This window comes from Orcinus orca, chromosome 19, assembly GCF_937001465.1.
Source record: "Orcinus orca chromosome 19, mOrcOrc1.1, whole genome shotgun sequence".
NCBI lineage: Eukaryota > Metazoa > Chordata > Mammalia > Artiodactyla > Delphinidae > Orcinus > Orcinus orca.
In genome coordinates this window covers 40254847-40274386 of record NC_064577.1, presented here as the reverse complement: position 1 = coordinate 40274386, position 19540 = coordinate 40254847, and the positions used below count along the sequence as shown (strand labels likewise).

General features: G+C 41.4%; 1 protein-coding gene across 11 annotated transcripts in view; it reads right to left on the bottom strand.

Moving 5' to 3' along the window:
* Positions 1 to 235: 235 nt before the first annotated feature.
* The window catches only part of BRCA1 (BRCA1 DNA repair associated), a 63290-nt gene continuing 43985 nt past the window's right edge, over positions 236 to 19540 (bottom strand). For 10 of the 11 annotated variants that reach the window (XM_033410957.2, XM_033410962.2, XM_033410963.2 and 7 more), the window contains 10 exons: positions 18340 to 18527; positions 16076 to 16386; positions 13677 to 13764; positions 11009 to 11086; positions 10476 to 10516; positions 8378 to 8461; positions 4360 to 4414; positions 2752 to 2825; positions 2313 to 2373; positions 236 to 1471 (listed from right to left, as the gene is read on the bottom strand). In XM_033410957.2, coding sequence (XP_033266848.1) covers positions 1326 to 1471; positions 2313 to 2373; positions 2752 to 2825; positions 4360 to 4414; positions 8378 to 8461; positions 10476 to 10516; positions 11009 to 11086; positions 13677 to 13764; positions 16076 to 16386; positions 18340 to 18527 — 1126 coding nt within the window. In that variant the 3' untranslated portion in view covers positions 236 to 1325. Of the gene's footprint in view, positions 1472 to 2312; positions 2374 to 2751; positions 2826 to 4359; positions 4415 to 6196; positions 7065 to 8377; positions 8462 to 10475; positions 10517 to 11008; positions 11087 to 13676; positions 13765 to 16075; positions 16387 to 18339; positions 18528 to 19540 lie in introns of those variants that run through there. The other variant, XM_012537734.3, reaches the window with a different exon arrangement.

Here is a 19540-nt window from a genome sequence, read left to right as displayed (position 1 = left end):
GCATGTGGGATCTTCCCGGACCGGGGCACGAACCTGTGTCCCCTGCATCGGCAGGCAGACTCTCAACCACTGCGCCACCAGGGAAGCCCTATAATGTTTTGAAGTCCCCTTGATAACCCTAGGAAGTAGGTACTATTATCATCCCCGTTTTACAGATGAGGAGATGAAAGTACAGTGAGAAAAGGCTCTGAGAAAGTCTGCAGGTGTGAGCCTTCAGAACAGTCATACTCGGTGGAAGTGTTTGCTACCAAGTTTATTTCCAGGTGAAAAGCACATTTACAAAACATATTTTGTACAATCAAGTCTTTACTGCCTGCACACACTGGGGGGCTAAGGAAGACCTAGTCCTTCCAACAGCTATAAACAGTCCTGGATAATGCGTTTATGAAAAACACTTTCTCTTCCTTCAGCAAACAAAATTATTTATGAATCTGTACAGTTCAGCAATAGGGAGCAAAGGGAAAAAAATTACCTCAAGGAAAGCAAACAGCTCCTTTCCTGGTGGGATCCATCATCTTACAGACATGAAATATTCGTATCAGAGATTTATATTTCAAGAGGAATGGGTTACATATCAGAGCTACAACAAAAAACATTTTATTTGTCACTAATGGGGAATTAGAAGATTCTCTTTGGACTCCAGAATTCTTGAAAAGATTCTGCTGTTTCAGAGCACATGAGTGCTAAGAAATTCTTTAGAAGCCCAGCAACTATAGCCCAGACTTTTGGAGATCAGGGTCAGCAAGACTCCCCTCTCCCCTAATTAACCCTCAAATTTCATATTATATCCATTACCGCCTCTGGATTTCCTCCCCAATGCTCCACTCCAACACTTGAGAGCTGTCCAAGGACTGTTCTGATTTTAAGTCACAGCACAGATCCCCAAGTACTCACCTTCCATTGAAGGATCTGACTCCTGGACTTTAAGAACACAAGGGTTTTGGGAAACAAATTTAGGGAAACCAGCTTTTCTCCTGAGACCAACCACTCTGCCTCCAGCTCGAAGCCGACAGCCCCAGGACGAGGAATAAGGCTGATAAATAATGAATCAGCATCTTGCTCAATTGGTGGGGTTCAAATGGTTTTAAATTCTTTTCAGGTGAAAAGTTGCCACAATTTTGTGCTCATGGCAGATTTCAAAGGGAGACTTGAAGCAGAAAATCTTTAAGGGACCCTTGCAGAGCCAGAAGTTCTTTTCAGGCTGATGTATATAAAATATTTAGGAATCGGGGCTGTGGAAGGACTGAAGAGGCCTTTCCCTGGGCCTGGAAAAAGGTCATTTCTTAAGCTCATTCTTGAGGTCCTGCAGAGATGGGCCCTATCCCCTATATACATGGCAGGCTGGAATCAGCAGCAGCTCTGGGGACCTGGGGTATCAGGTAGGTGTCCAGCTCCTGGCACTGGTAGAGGGCTACGCTGTCCAATACCCACTCTCGGGTCACCACAGGTGCTTCACACATCTGCCCGATGACTGGAGACAGAGAACACAAGCAGAGATTAGTGTCAATTCACATTTCCCCAGACCAGACTGTAGTCAATCTACTCGGGGCAACCAGTTGGATGAGTTCTTAGAGTGACTTAGGCAGGAGCAATATCACTGATCTTCAGCAGTGCTTCAGGACATAAAAAGCCTGAGGACTGACTGCTGGTAAAAGCCTATAGCCTCTGGCAACTTTATTAACATGAGCTCCAATCTGTTAAAGGAAAAGTCACCAGAGAGAGCAAAACAGCATTGCAATTTAATGACGTGGAAACATGTTTGCCATATCTTAAGTGAAAAAGCAAAACAGTATGATGAGCATGATCCCATTTGTATAAAATATATGTGTGTACATACATACACAACCAGGCCTGGTAGAATTTTCTGGTGATCATCTCCAAGTGGTGGGATTGCTGGGATTATTTTGCTGTGTTTGTGCTCATTTATATTTTATGTGAAGAATTTTCATATTTAAGCACATCCCCCCCTCCCGGAAACAGTTCATGCAGTACTTTTATAATGCAAAACAAACAACAAAAAAGTTTTAAAAGTACATTTTAGCCATTCATTCAACAAATATTTATTGAGCACCTAGAATGTGCTGAGAACTACATTAATGAAGCACCGGGTGACCTGTGTTGAATCAAACTCTTCCCACCCCATATGACGCAGGTACGTGCCTATGGCCTTCCGGAGCCCCACACAGGTGCACCATCCACTCCAGTTGATCTAAACAGGACATTTAGGCCTAAAATCACCACAGTAATCTGCACGCTTAACCTGGGTCCTCTACCCCATACTCCTCTGGATGAAGGCTTACAGCAAGACTCACCATGGAAGCCACCGCCCTCTGTCCAGGCATCTGGCTGCACGACCACAACTGGTTGAGTACCCTGTACCCCCAGAAAGGAAACAGCATTGAGGGTATCAGAGCAGGACTTTTGCGACAGTCACTTCACCATTTCTTGATAGCTTGCTGAAGCACACTACTCTGGGGGCAACCATGCAAAGTAGGGGGAAGGGCACATGTCAAAAAGGAAGGGTCAGAGGGAAAGAGCCTTCCCTGGGTCTGTTTAGTATTTGTAGCTCTCAAGCCCTTACTTATCCCTTACAGATGGAGTCTTCTGGCACAGGTACGTGGGCAGAGAAGGGTGAGGGTGAAGTGAGGCTTCCAAGGCTACACTGGGGGGTTCATAGGGACTGAAAGGTGCTGCCTCGCTCAATCTCAGGACAGAACAGTGTCCTCCCCCGACAGGGCACCAAACACTTACCTGGCTGAGGGTGAATGATGAGGGCTCCTTCACCACAGAAGCCCCACACAGATGCACCATCCACTCTAGTTGATCTAAATAAGACATTTAGACCTAAAATCACCACAGTAATCTACATATTTAACTGGGCTCTCTACCCCACGCTCCTCTGGATGAAGGCTTACAGCAAGACTTCTCAGTGGAAGAGTCCCTGTTTCTCTGCTCCAAAGGGACGGAAAGGCCTTAAACTACAAATTCTAAGTCAATTTGCTACGGATATGCTACCTACTTTGGTTATCAGTCCCCATAAGGCCACTTGGTAGATAAGGTCTGAAAGTCAAATGAAAGAAAGAAAAAAAAAATCGAAGATCTCATTTCCATTAATTTGCTAAACTGCTGGCTAAGACACTGTGAAAAACTACCTACCCACCATCCCTCCTTCCTTGCCTAATTCTGTGTTGGTGATTGATAATCACAGCCACTGACAGCACCATACTTGGTGGTAATTATTGTAAATGTCAAGAGATAGGAAGATAATTCATTCAGTCAAGAGAAAATACAAGTCATCCTGGACAGAGACTCAGCACGTCAGTGGGGAAAGGCTATATGCTGAGCTGGAATCAAATCACTTGAAAAAATCAGAAGAGATGTTCCACTTGGACCTGGAAAAGCAGCAGAACTGACCACTGGGTGGCTCCTGGTCACCTCTGGGTCTCTTTACCATCAGCCCGTTTCTGAGGATTGCTGAGGTGCTCCTGTTTGGCTGAGTGAACCGAGGTCAATTAACTTACCTCCAAAATGACAGCTGCTAGAGACCCTCGTTCTCATTATACCAAAGTACAAAAACCCTGAGAAACCTTTGAGTGGCGCTTGGAAATTTCATGAACACCCAATCAATAACCAATACAGAATCAAAATTACTTTGCCAGGTTCTTTTGCTGCCACTCATCTGTCCCTGACCAGATGCCAAGGCTGACTTCGGGGGAGTAAGAGGACCTGATCCTGGGGGCAGAAGTGGGTACAGAGGAAAAGGTGGGTAGCCTTTGTCTGGAAAAGAACGAACCAAATCTAGGCACACCCCAGGGCCTCAGTGCCTCACAACTTCCGAGCTGAGCCACATAGCACTCCTCAACATAACATCACATCCAGTGTCAAATTTAATTAGAAAATGTTCATCAAGAGTCTCCCTCTGCTCTGGGCCTATGTGGGGCCCCAGGCCCACAGGGCTTATGCAGCTGTTGTGCTCTCATCTCTGTATCAAATGGAGATGGTTTAGGAGGAGCAGAATTCCTTCTTGACATTTACAAACCCAAAAGGTATCTTCTCCCTAACTTATTATTTCCCCCCTTTCTTAGACCAAAGGGCAGTAAAAGCAGCTCTACCCCACTGAGCACAGAACATATTGTGTCCTAGATCCTAACTCTTCACTGCCTTCTAGCTCTTGAGAAGGGGCACAGGGCTAGTTTTTTTGCCATGGGCTAATGTTTTGGTGTGGTTTTGTCTGACAAGTGCTAGAGAAATAGAATAACCTCTGGAATATCTCACCCATATGAGGAAACCCCCATTAAGATGATGACGTAGGGGAAAGGCTGGTGCTGGATTCGGCAGTTCTCCCAGTCAGTCTCTTACCTGTGGGCATATTGGTAAACGGTCCATAGCAACAGATTTCTAAGCCCTTGAAGATCTGGGAGAAGAGAGGGACAGAGGGGTGGAGAGAAAGAAACATTAGTTATAAAAGATATGGGTTTTTATAAAAAGCAATATAGAGACTCTCAAAAATGAAGAACTTTCCTTTTTTTAAAAAAATTTTAAAATTTTTATTGGATTATAGTTGATTTACAGTGTTGTGTTAGTTTCAGGTGTACGGCAAAGCGAATCAGTTATACATTTATATATATATCCACTTTTTTTTTTTTTTTAAGATTCTTTTCCCATATAGGCCATTACGGAGTATTGAGTAAAGTTCCCTGGGCTATACAGCAGGTTCTTATTAGCTGTCTATTTTATATATAGTAGTGTGTATATGTCAGTCCCCATTTCCCAATTTATCCTTCCCCCGACTTACCCCCTGGTAACCATAAGTTTGTTTTCTATATCTGTGACTACTTCTGTTTTGTAAATAGTTCATTTGTACCCCTCCCTTTTTTTACGATTCTACATATAAGCGATATCATAAGAACTTTCCTTTTCTTTTCTTTACCACCTGATAATTTCTGCTGCTACTTCCCAGAGACAATCAGCCCAATGTCCAAAACACTGATGGATTTTAGACTTTTTTTCATGTGTGTATGTATCTGATCTACCCTATAGTCATACTTCGTCATTCAAGGGCTGGGCATCCCACCTTGCCACCAATCAGGTCCAGGCTCTTCCCTGATGACCTCTGCAGGTAATTTTACTTCTCGTTAGAGACAAGAAGAAAAAAATTGGTCCTCCTGTATGTTTAATAAAAGGCTTGGATGGCAAGAGATTCAAACTATCAGCTGAAGTTTGATGTTTATCCAGATTTGATATATACATCAATACTAACCCTGACCCTAACTGGCAGAGAGGTCTATGTTTATTTTAGTGTACCTGCTCCTTTTCTCCTGTCCCCAGAACATCTGTTCCTGCCTTCACACCGCTCTACGAATGGCCCTTGTTCCTTCAGCAACCTACGTTGTTTTTAATCTAGAAGGGAAGCCTGGTTGTGCCTCTCCTCACTGAGCTTACTGCCTAAATTTTCAGGAGACACAGATCACAATGCACCTTGCAGGTACCTCTTCCACTTAGAGTGCTCAACAGACTGTCCGAAAGATCTTTCTGTTTTGGTGGAAATATTCTATATTTGCTTTAATAAGGTGGCCAGGAGTCACATGTGGCTAATGAGCACTTGAAATGTGGTTAGGGTGAGTGAGGAACTCAACTTCCTATTTTATTTAATTTTCGTTAATTACAATGTAAACAGCTTTGTGGCTGGTGGCTACTCTGTTGGACAGGCAAATTCTTACACATGCTTTGGCATGAATTCTTAGGGAAGGACTTGGGTATCGTTTCAAAGAACAAATCTAACTTTGTGTCAGTTGGCTGGATACATACCATTTAGGTAACCTTTGTTCTCTTGACCCTTTTTCTTTCTCCCCATTCTACTAAAATGAAAATTGTCTAGGCCTAGAACTCGCCTCCCTTCAAATAAGAGAGACTGGGGTAGAGAAAAATCAGGAAGCTAAAAATACAAGATGGCCTTTTAGCAAATGCCCACTCCCCCCCCATCCCATTTCAATCTCAGTCAGAGGAACAAGGACAGACAGCAGGACAAGTCTGTTTCTGTTGTATGTGACAGCCTCCACCTGTGCCATTCTCACTATCTGTATGAATAAACTGCATCTCCAACCTGTTGGCAGGATCTAGATGCTCATAATGCTAAAAGTTCTCCTCAGGTGGCCAGCTGGAGCCAAATGTTGACACAAAAAGTACAAAAGATAAAGAATTTTTTAAAAATTTTATTTATTTTTGGCTGCGTTGGGTCTTCGTTGCTGTGCGGGCTTTTCTCTGGTTGCAGCGAGCGGGGGCTACTCTTCGTTGTGGTGTGCGGGCTTCTCATTGCGGTGGCTTCTCTTGTTGCGGGGCATGGGCTCTAGGCATGTGGGCTACCATAGTTGTGGCAGGTGGGCTCTAGAGCTCAGGCTAAGTAGTTGTGGCGCAAGGGCTTAATTGCTCCACAGCATGTGGGATCTTCCCGGACCAGGGCTCGAACCCGTGTCCCCTGCACTGGCAAGCAGATTCTTAACCACTGTGCCACCAGGGAAGCCCAAGATTAGGAATTTTTACATCCAGGCTGACACTCACTGATGAGGATGTCTAGTTATGAGATCAGAAATTTGAAGTTTCACCTCTACAAATACATTTCTCTTCCACAAGAGAACGCTACAGTGACACGTGGTGTTTTCAGAATGACATTACTTTGACCAGGCACGTTCCACAATTGCCACCCCAAATGCAGGGCAAAACTCCAAATGCTGGAATTTCCTTTCAAGGAGGGAAGAATCTGGTGCTGATTCTGCCTTGTATCCAGTGGAATAAAACATATGACTGGCTCACACAGAGCTCCCCTCAGGTGCAGGCAGAAGGAGAAACAGGGCCAGCAGCTTTTCTTGGCATCTAGAAATTACTTGATAGGCTCAGAGGGTGAGGGTGGGCTGACCCCAAGGGTTCAGAGCTCCAGGGCTTGATTCGTGATCATCTCCCAAAGCAGTTTTCCTTAGAAAATCATCTCTGTTGGTTCTCTCTCAAGTTCTATAAAGGAACAGGAGGTGTTCCGTATGTGGATGTTCTGACATGCCCAGTGGTACACACTTGAAAAAGGAAGAAATGCAGACCAGGAGCATAAGCACTCAGCCAGTGACCCAAGAGCAGCCAACTCAGGCCTGACAGGCTGGTGTGAAATCTTGCCTGGATTTCTCCTTGAGAGAACAACATAATTTTGGCTACATCATCTGTTACAGTATGATCTGGTGAAGAAGGTCACTGAATCTTCCTGGGCCTCTAGTCTTTCATTTGTAAAGTTGTTAGAATAATCAATTTTTCTCCTGGGTGAAAACTTCTATAATGTGCCAGGAAACTATGGTATTGTCATTAAGAGCTCAGATTCTGGAGGGAGACTGGTTCTAGTTGGGTTCAGCTCCTAGTTGGGTTCACAACTAGCTGTGTGAGCTTGGGCAATTTACTCAACCTCTTTGATCCTTAATTTTCTCATCTATAAAATAGGCATAATTATAGTACACGCTTCCCAGGGTTGCTGTAAAATTGTTAACTAGTTAAGATAGGGTCGAGTGTTTGGAGCAGTCCCTGGATATAGTGAACATTACACAGATGTCAGCTATTGATTATCAATCACTTTCTCTTCTGTGCTTCCACAGACAGCCTGGGTACATCCCCCTCACAGCACTTACCACACTGCTGTAGAGAAAGACACCATCGTGAAGTAGAAAGAGCAAAGGTTTTAGATTCACATCTGTCTCAAATCCCAGCTCTGCCATTTATCAGCTAAGATTTGCACCCTAGAATGAAACCCAAATTATATAACTTCTCTAAACCTCTAAGCTCCCTCATTCATAAATCGGATAATAGAGTTGGCCCACTGGCCTACTGTATCCAACAAGTTCCGCATCCGCAGATTCAACTAAACTGCCAATGGAAAATATTTGGAAAAAAAACTGCCAATGGAAAATATTTGAAAAAAAAATTTTTCTTCCAGAAAGTTCCAAAAAGCAAAACTTGAATCTGCTTTTTGGCAACTATTTACATAGCATTTATACTGTACTAGGTCTTAGAATTAATCTAGAGTTGATTTAAAGTATATGGGAGGATGTTACATGCAAATGCTATACCATTTTATAAAAGGGACCTGAGCATCTTTGGATTTTGGTATCTGCAGGGGGTCCTGGTACCAATCCCCCAAGGGTACTGAGGAATGACTGTACTTATTTACTCTGCTGTTCCGGAAGAACTAAAAAAACTATATGAATGCACCTACTTGGTATTCTAGCAGTGTAAGGGGCCATCTTGTAAGGCCCCTTACAAGATGAATGAGACCATCTCCACGAAGTGGGCAGGAATGCAGAGGGGTGGGTAGGTTTTTTGCCAACATGGGGGAGGAGGGCTTTACCTTCCTGTCCTGGGATTCTCTTGCTCGCTTTGGGCCTTGATGGTTTCTTCCATTGACAACATCGCCTCTGACTTCAAAATCATGCTGAAAGAAACCAAGCCCAAACCACAGGGGTCAGAGAAAGAGAAGCCTCCTTCAATGGAAACAGAGGAGATACATCATATTTAAGGAATCAGATATTGCCAGGCAGTTTTGAACCCTATCTCCCCCAAAATCATCTTTTCTGGTGGACTGCATGAAATGACCAGCATCTCAGCTGCTGAAATCAATTCATTGAAGCAAATCTTTGTGGGCAGAAACTAACAATTGGCTTTTCACCTCACTGGGACTTAACGTATTTTAATTTGCAACATCTATCTCCTCTCAGAACATTCACTTAGCATTTAAACTGCTAATACTGTGCTGTTATAAAGATAACTGGAGAATTCCTGATCTCTTAAATTAATGTGTATTACCACCTAAAGAAATAAGGGTTTCTCAGATTTCCATTGAGAGATTTACAGTTAATGAAACCAAAATAATAAAATATACATTTAATACTGAAGAAAGTAAGAGGCTTTTCATAATCACTATTTGGACTAGCCAAGGCTGGGGGAATAAAGAATAATAGGATTAGGGAGGTTAGAGGTTTGGGGAGAATTCTGGGGAAGAATGCTTAGAAACAATTCTTACTGAAACTCAGATTGCAGGGGAGACCACATCTGTTGCCAAGAGAATTAGGAAGAATAATAAAGTCATGGGTATAACCACAGGTTGTTATTAGGTGAAAGAACTCTTAATATTTCCTAGTCACGTGAGTGAGAAGAGTCTGGTGATAAACATGTCATCTATTTGAAGATGACCCTCAAATTTATAGACCTGATTGTACCCCTGTGCCTACTAACCTCTCTACCCGGAGGTCTCCTATAAATCCCCAAATCCATGCACCTAAAACAGAGCTCTTGATTCTACTCCTGCCTCCTGCTCCCCGGCCTCCCAGGATGCTCCTCCCCCATGTCTTCCTTATCTAATTAACATCACTAACATCCACTTCATTGTTCAGGCCAAAAATCTAAGCATTACCCCAATTCCTGTCTTTACCTCATCTTCCAATTTAACCTATTAGTAAGTCCTATCTTCCAAACATCTCAAACCAAATTCTTCTTACCATCTCCAGGTCTCATTACCCTATGAATAAAATTCAAATTCCTTACCACGACTTACACCAAATCCTACCTGATCTGGCCCTTGTCTATGACCTTCTCCAACCCCTTGTCTAACCTCTGCTGCCTACATATGATTCACTAATTACAACTCTCTGGCTATACTGGCCTGTTTTTCTTTAATAAACCAAGCTCATTCCCATCTTAAGACCTTTATGCTTGCTGCTATTCTGCCTATACCATTGTTCCCTACATTTTTTTTTTGTTTGTTTTTTAAAATTTTTATTTATTATTTTTATTTATTTATTTTATTTTTGGCTGCATTGGGTCTTTGTTGCTCCACGCGGGCTTTCTCTAGTTGCGGAGAGCAGGGGCTACTCTTCATTGCGGTGTGCAGGCTTCTCATTGCAGTGGCTTCTCTTGTTGCGGAGCGTGGGCTCTAGGCGCGCAGGCTAGTGGCGCTCAGGCTCACTAGTTGCAGCACACAGGCTTAGTTGCCCCGCCGCATGTGGGATCTTAGTCCCCCAACCAGGGATCGAACCTGCATCCCCTGTACTGGAAGGCGGATTCTTAACCACTGGACCACCCGGGAAGTCCCTGCTTGCATAACTTTTTTTTTTTTGGCGGTACGCAGGCCTCTCACTGTTGTGGCCTCTCCTGTTGCGGAGCACAGGCTCCAGACGCACAGGCTCAGCGGCCATGACTCACGGGCCCAGCAGCTCCGCGGCATGTGGGATCCTCCCGGACCGGGGCACAAACCCGTGTCCCCTGCATCGGCAGGCAGACTCTCAACCACTGCGCCACCAGGGAAGCCCTCGCATAACTCTTGATGATCCACATCATCAAGGAAAATCTTCAGAAAGTAGTGCAAGGCAGGAAGCAGATAAATTTTCGTGACTCAGTATGACTCAATGGCACCAAGTCTTTCTGATTAGTTTGTAAAACAGAGTACCTACCTCATCCAGCATCTTTCTTTCTTTAATAGACTGGGTCACCCCTAAAGAGATCACAGAAAAGATAGGTCACATAAGAGCAGAAGACCTCCCTTCATGGGGGTAGATGGTGCAGTGATTCACATAAGAGTGTGGGAGAAATAACACTGAATAGAGGTCCTCTCTCTATAAAGCCACAGCTCCTTAATAGATTTCCTTCTGGAGACACCGTTGATGCTTAATTTAAACATTATAAAAGTGCCTGCTGCACATGGATTTCTGCCTACCATTAAATAAATCCCTAGTTCATATGCTAACATTACCAGGAGCAGATTAGGTCCTATTAGTTATAAAAAGAAATACATTTTCCCCCACATCACCAGCTATCTCAACAAAGAGCTATGCATTAAAGATAAAGCTAGTTTAGTGTTACCACTAAAGACCTTTTCGTAATTCAGATTCAGCATCAGCAAAAATCTTAGGTGTTAAAATGTTAGGTGTCAAAATGCAATTCTGAGGTGTTAAAGGGAGGAGGGGAGAAATTATATGGTACTTACAGAAATAGCTAACTACCCATTTTCCTCCTGCAATTCCCAGAAAATATTTCAGTGTCCGTTCACACACAAACTCAGCATCTGCAGAATGGAAAACATCCAAAGGATTAGAAGTTGAAAACAAAATCAGGAAGGGCTGCCATAAGAAGCTAGAGCGCCCCGCTCCTTATGCTACTTGAGATCAATCTGGATTGATGATTCCAACACCCCTGGTGATAGACTCAGAGGCTGGAAGCACCCCTAATTCTAACCAGCAGATGTGGATCTTTGGAAGTCTGGAGAAGGCTGATACGAAGTTAAGACCACAGGAAGCGTCTGCCCTATCTTCTAGATGCCAAGGCCAGCTAAAGATGTCTGTCAGCGTGCTCAGGGAACTACCCATGTCGGTAGTATTGATACACGTGGACGGGCAAGATCTATTTTACTGGATGACAACATGTGAAAGGAAAAGAAAACAGTGTTGTTGAAATCCTAAATTTGAAATGTCAATGATGAATTTTCACCCCCAGAACTTCTCCTTGGGGAATCCTAACCCCTAATTCTTAATTCCCTTGCAAGGCAGAAAAATATAGTATTTTCATAGTTTTTCTCTTTTCAACGTATTTCAGCAAGCAGTAGCTGAAGAATCACTTCTGCTTATTTTTTAGTGTTTTAAAGGCCCGTTTGAAGGACTAAGCAAACTCAGGAAAGAACACTTAGTTTTAAACAGGAGAAATGTATTTAACTAAATCCTAAACACAGCGGGCCATCTGCCAGTAGTAGAAACAGCCATTCTCCCTAACCGAATTCTTCACAAATTAAAAAAAATCTTTTCTCTTTCTTCACAATTTTTTTTTTTGCGGTACGCGGGCCTCTCACTGTTGTGGCCTCTCCCGTTGCGGAGCACAGACTCCAGATGCGCAGGCTCAGCGGCCATGACTCATGGGCCCAGCCGCTCCGTGGCATGCAGGAACTTCCCGGACCGGGGCACAAACCCGTGTCCCCTGCATCGGCAGGCGGACTCTCAACCACTGCACCACCAGGGAAGCCCCACAATTTTTTTTTTTTTTGCGGTACGCAGGCCTCTCACTGCCGTGGCCTCTCCCATTGTGGAGCACAGGTTCTGGACGCGCAGGCTCCGCGGCATGTGGGATCTTCCCGGACCGGGGCATGAGCCCGTGTCCCCTGCATTGGCAGGCGGACTCTCAACCGCTACGCCACCAGGGAAGCCCCTCTTCACAATTTTTAAAGCTTTTTGTTTAACTGTTGTGAAGGTTGACTTAATAATATGCTTTAAACTCAGAAATCTTAGCTCATTTTTAGTTTTAAAGTAGCAAGTGTATTGCCTTTGAGTTTAAACACTGAACTACTTTAGATTTAATTTGCATTTTAAAGTTTTCTTTTCACCTATCAGCAGCCTTGATCCAAACCCATAGCTTAAGATATATTCAAGTTTAATGACATTCATCTCTAAAACAGTTTAGTTCATGGTAACTTGTTTTGGCATCGGATTCCTGTGAGCATTATCCTCTGACCCTGTAGTATGATCTTTACACAGTAGAAACCTAAGCTCTTAGAAGTTCTAAGGCAGCATGTGCCTGCCAAGAAGTCTGGACCCTATGCTCAAGAACCTTCAGCTGTATGAACAGAAACACCCTGGAGAGGACCAGGGAGTCCATTTTGTTAGGAAGGTTTTAAGAGTTGAGCTTCAATCTGTATCTTCTGTGTGCCATAGGCACGTCTTTGCTTTCTGGAGCCCATGAGTGAACCTAACTCCTCCTCCAGATAACAACTCTTCAGATATTTCAAGACACTTGTCTTGTTCCCTTAAGTCTTCCCATTCCTTCATTTGTCCTTCAAATGACATTGCTTTGAATTCCTTTTCCCCATTCTCTTCATCTACCTCTGGATAAACACTCTCCAGTTGTCAGGGACCAGCATGAAAAGAAAGCATGGTGCTCAAAACAGAGCACACACCTTCCAGGTGTTCGCTCCAGTGGGGGTGGGGTAGGGTGTCGGGATCATCACCTCACTTGCTCTGGACATTAGGCTTGTATCAATAAGGCCCAATTTCAAATGAGCTTTGTTAGCAGTCCTGAAATGTTTACTCAGATTTAGCTTACAGTCAACTAAAAGCCTCTGAGGTCTCCCTTGTCATCACACAAGTCATACTTAAGATTTAAAAAGGGGAAGGTGTGGGACAAATGAATTTTTCCCTTCACTTTTTTCTTTTTCATATGCTAGGCTATCTCAGAGCTGATAACTGGACTTGTTTCCTGTAAAACTCTCAACCACACTCAAACTAGGTGTTGGAGTGGAGTGAGGTCATGGAGCTAGCTAGGGTTTCCAACCACCCAGATTCTGAGTGAAGACTCACTTCTGCTCATTCCCCTCTTTGCCCCATTTGTTCCTCCAGGACTTGGGCTCTGCCTTCCCAGAAAGCCCTCACACAGTGTAGTCCAAGCAGGGTGGACTAGGAGAAGTGATTCATCGTTCTGGCTCATCACTCTCCAATCTTAACACAAAATAAAGGGGGTCAGGAAATAGCAAAACTATTATTTTTCTTTCATCAAGCAATAACTGATTGACTATTGGAAGACGGTCACCCATGCTATGCTTAACAAACATGCCCATGTCTTCATGTAGTTTTATGCAACAGATGCAGCATATTCTGTAAAGGTTCCTGGTGTACCTGTTTTCATAATGACATGAGTAGTCTCTTCAGTAATTAGATTAGTTAAAGTGATGTGATGTTTTCTGGCAAACTTGTGCACAAGCACCTGAAATCAAATCAAATATCACATTATAATAAATTACATCTAGAACACAGCTTGAGTATTAGTTATTCCAGCTTTGAACCTCCATTTTTCTCACAAAAGGTACATCCTTTTTATTCGAATATGAAGTTTCAAAATAAATAGTAATTTAATAAAAATTATGTACAAATCAGAGGAAGAAACTCTAAAATAGTCTGTGCTAACAGACATGGAATTATAACCAAGGATTCAAAATAATATTAATTTTCCTTTTAATAACAGATACCATTTGATTCCCTAAGACAGTTTCTTTGCAGAGTGACACCCTACTATACTATAATTTAGATTTATCAGCCTACACTTTATAAGCTGAGAGGTAACTTGCCTATACAGAAAGTTATGCTCAGATATGTGACTTAAGAACAAGATTCAACCTGCTGACAGTTTTAAAACGTTCAAGTCAAGATGCTTCTAAAGGTCAGAACAAAAACTATCAATTCCTCTTAAGGAGAAGGATTGGAAGAGACTCATATTCTTCCCCAAAGAAATCTAGAGTCTTCTAGCTATTATCTATCAACCAAATAAAAAATCAATAGGCAGTAAAAGAAATTAACCAGATCCATTATAGACACATTTGACATAATCAGCAGCTACTGCTTGGTAAATTACTTTGTTTACCAAGGGCCATCATTTACTAGCCATCACCACCCACGCCAGTATTTCCATCATTTACTAGTCATCACCACCCACGCCAGTATTTATGTGCCCCATGAGATTGCAATGGAGGGTGGGCTGTCTTTCTTTCATGCTGCCTCACTCCATACTGCCACAGGGCACTGAAAAAGGCAAGCTGGAGAAGCTAATGACATCCTCCCCCCACCCCCCGGCTTTTGCCACTGCCCTTTGCCAGGATCATTAGCAATTCTGAACTGATTAATTGCTGAAATCCCAGCCTTGAAACAGCGTTCAGTTAGAAGAGCAACTGCTGAAAAGATCATCTTAATATAGGCTTCGGAATTAATCATGCGTAATACAGTCAGCAGCTTTCATGATAAATTTACCACACTTCGGCAAGTCTGAATAGAGCTGAAAAGTTTTCTTCTTTGCTTGTTTAGAGACAATATGTACCCAAGCCACTTAGAGTCTCATTTGCAGTTCAGGATTGCCCATGGCAAGAAAGATTAGATCATTTTAGCCTTCTAGGAAAAGCTGATCTCACAAAACAAAGGAATAAGGAACGCTAATTTTCAGTGAATAAATGGGAATTTTAGATGTGTTGGCAAAAGATCAAGAGCAGTATAAACAGACATAGGTATGAATTTTTAGAGCAAATAGCTGTTCTGGGCACATGGTTGTGAGATGAGAATTCTGGCATTATTGATGAGAATTTATTCATTGTATCTACTAGGGCAGACAAGGCTTACTTTGCCCTTTTAGTAGTGGGACACATCTGGTCACAGAGGTCATGCTGAGCTGCTAACCTATAGAGAAGCTAGGATGAGAAATGGTTTCTATTCCAGGAAGGATATATTAAGAAAGATACTTAAGAATGACTGAATCATTTCTCAGTGTGCAATAAATAGCATCCACTATTGAATCTGTTTGATACTCTGGTGTGTTATCATGGTTTTAAAGAAATCTTCACTCAATTAATGATTAATTAATGGTGATTAATTAAGGGGAGATAAATTTCCTATGATGTCTGAAATCTATGCTCAATCCAAGCAGAAACAAAGTTTCAGTGGTCTTAATATTTTAATGGGTATTTTTCCACAGCACAAAACAACTCCTGTTTCTAGCAGGAGATGTCAAAATCCTAACAGGGATGGGTTATTGTAGGGTAGAACTGACAGGGCAAGCTACTGGGTAACAGTGTTACAAGCCAGGATAAAGATAAATAAACACTGGAGAAATGCCACTATCTGGCCATGTACTTGGAACCAGTTTAAATTTAGTTAATCATGCTGGCAAGTTCACTCAGATGTGAACAAAGGTGGGGAAAAGATGCCTTCTGGGGAGTGGAGCTATACCTCCTTGCTTTTTTAGATAGAAAGAAAATTAAAATAAAAAAGCTCTGGATTATACTCAAAACCATAACCTTTCTGCTAATATTTAATAATTATTTCCTTTACTAAATACATACAAAATAATCCATGCTATAGCTTTATCTAGGTATAAGTTTTCAGAAATTAGTAATGGAAATTAAATTACATAGTAATGAACTCGTTTGCCAGATTTCTTCCTATAGGTTATTCACAGCTAGTACCCATTTAAAGCCATTGCGGTATGTTAATGAAGGCTCAGTCATTAGGGAAATACATATGGATACACTCACAAATTCTTTTGGGGTCAAGCCTGATGCCACCATAGAAATTCTTTTGTTGCCTCTTTGTGTTGAAGGTATCAACTCTGGCTTCTCCCTGCTCACACTTTCTTCCCTCACATTATACCCTGCAGTATTAGTAGTATGAGCTGCAGCCGGACTCCTGGCAGATTCTTCTGCTTGAAATTGGGGTAATTTCAGTGCAGAGGCTGAGGGTGGCATGCTGCAGACATGAGCTGGCTCTGGGGCTCTGTCTTCAGAGGGATCAGACTCAGGGTCATCAGAGAAGAGGCTGATTCCAGATTCTAGGTAAGGGGTTCCCTCTGAAAGGAATGAGGAAAGAAATTTAATATATATGACAGTGAATTCTGAATTATAACATCTAGTCTCTGCTAAAAATTAAAAAGACAGATTAATTTAGGTTAAGAGAAAAATGGGTACATTAATAACACTGTTGGTAGATGTGCAAAGCAGCTTAACTTTTCTAAAGGAAATTTGGTATTATGTAGCAACAGCCTTGTGTGTTTATACTTGCAGTCAACAATTCTAGTTTTAGAAATGTATCCTAAGGACATAAAAGAGGTCTGTAAAAGTGTAGTCATAGGAATGTTCACTGCAACATTGTTTATAACAGTAAGGTTTTAGAAACAAACTGAATGTACAATGAGATTAAATAAATTATGCCACATCCATTCCAATGAACTACTCTTCACCTGTTACATTTAATTACAATAAAATGGAGAAATGCACACACTCATGTTTGTTGTAGCATTATTCACAATAGCCAAGAGGTGGAGGCAACCCAAATGTCTGTCATTGGATAAATGGATGAAGAAAATGTGAGATATGTATATATCTATATCTATCTACACACACAGTGGTTTTAAAAAAGCTACCAACATGGATGAACCTTGAGGACAGTATGCTATATGAAAAAAGTCAGTCACAAAAGGACAAATACTGCATAATTCCACTTACATGAGTTATCTAGAGTATCTAAACTCTTAGAAAGTAGAATGCTGACTCCCAGGGGATAGGGGGAGGGGGGAATGGGGAGTTGCTATTTAATGGGTACAGAATTTCAGTTTTACAGGATGAACAAATTTTAGAGATCTATTGCACAATAACGGGAGTATACTTAACATTACTGAGCTCTTAAAAATGGCTGAGGTAAATTTTATGTTTTTTTACCACAAAAATAAAATTAAAAAAGATACCATTGATTTTTAAGATGCTACCCTATTTCAGTTTTAACATGAAATATGTTTGCATCTTAGATATTAAATGCAATATTATAAGAAAGCCTGCTTTCTATAATTTCTGTCATTTATCAGTTTAGTTCTTAGGGGATGGTTTTGATTCAAATGTATACTTCTTTAAAAAATTTTTATTTTATATTGGAGTATAGTTGATTTACAATGTTGTGTTAGTTTCAGGTGTACAGCAAAGTGATTCAGTTATACTCAAATGTATACTTTAATCTTTGGGCTGCTTGTGAATATTTTGGCACTTCCTATATCACTGAAACTTTAAAAAAAAAATACCAAATACAAATAGTTGATTAAATACAATCAAAATGATTTTTGTTTCTTCATCCATGATGATATCATTAACTTTTTCACTTAATAAATCATCAGATATCATTACCAAATTAAAAACAGACCATCCCTGAAACATTTTAGAAAATGTCACTCCATCAGCAAGTAAGCACAGCTAAGTAGAATGTATGAGATTCCTAAAATGACCCTAGTGAACATGGCCAAAAACATTTAGTTGTCTAAGAGCACCTTTTATGACAATGTGTTTTTCAGGATTAATTTAAAACTTTCTTTACTGATTAAAACGTTGATTTACAAGCAATAAAGCACACCATTCAGTTACAGTGATTTATAAGGCATAAAATATATAGTAATTTATATTCATTAATTCATAAAACAAGAGCTTACTTCAGAGATTTGACTCATTTTTCAATAAAGGACAAGCCTAAAACTTTACCCTAGGGCCCTAGAACTCTTATCTAACAGTTGAAGTAAAATATTTAGAGAGCACCAAGACTCTCCCATCCTCAAAACTGTTAGAGTTAAACCAATATAGACCGATTAACAGCAGCAATAATGTTCAACTTGGCTTAACATTCAAGCTAGTTTTCTAATGGGTTTAAGTATAACAGAGGCATTCATGATAGACTACCACATTTGAAAGCTGATTCATCAGAATATCTTTAGGTTAAGAGTAAAATAAAAGTGTTTTCTCCATCAGAGCAGATAAAATATTACCTAGATCTTGTCTTGGCAAAGAAGACTGCTCCATTAAATCCTGGGCCTCAGACTCCGTCATCTGTTGCTCCTCCACATCAACAACCTCAAGCTCCTTTTGAGGTGGGCAGTTTCTGCTCTGAAGACTCCTTGAGTGGCTGTGCATATACCAACTATTATCTGACAACTGCGATTTAGAAGGGGAAGACCTAGAAAAAAGGATGAAAGGAGAAAACCATCACTGTAGCTTGTGAAAGGACTAATCGTACTTCCCAGGCAGCCAAGGCATAAGTGAAAGAGCTCACTGTCAGAGATCGGGAATGACTAGCAAGAGAGAACACAAGAGATGGCTAGGAGTCTGGATTCACGATGTCTGCCAACATGTCAGGGCTGACATATAACATCTCTCCTTAGGGTCTGGCCTGAGGCAGTATATCTCCTAGCTATTTAAAAGCATGTCAGCAAATTTCACCAAATTATCCACTGCCACTCACTCAAATTCTATACACTATTTCAAATGAATGTATGAGAATCAGCTCTCTCATGAAAATAAGTTGATTAATTTTGACATTGCTACACTCATTCTTTCTACCCAATTTTAGCAGAATTCATAGAATCATCCCTACCTCCTACCTTTTCAATGTCCAAAGTCATTCTAAAAATAAAAGCCAGCTATAATATATTGTTAGAAGAGCATATGCACACAGTAATTCCTCTACTCTTTCAGGTGTTTAGAACTTTGCTGAATACGATACTTATCAACAGATTTAAAGGACCTCAGAGATCAGATAACTGATTCAAACAATTATTGGATATTTAGTATGAGTCAGGCACTAAAGCTAGGCTCCACGGATTAAAGATGAGCAAGACCTGAACTGTTCCTCAAGCAGTCTAGTAGAGGAAGTTCAATCAATGTGTAGGTTTTTTAATAGAAGTCTCTATAGGGTATACTGGGGTGGGAGAAGAGGAAGAGGAATATTTCATCTGAATATTAAACAGGTGCTTAGCTCAATCGGTTAAAGCACAGCAATGAGGTCATTACCTCTAATCATGGGTTTAGGGCCTATGGAGGTCAAGTCTTTTCATTCTCTATCACAGCCATCAGGCCATTATCACAGCCTCAAAAATATATCCTCAGTCCAATCCAAGATGCTTGGAAAAGATGGTGTGATTAGATTATTGACAACTTGTCACTATTTCCAGAGAGATAAGTGAAAATATA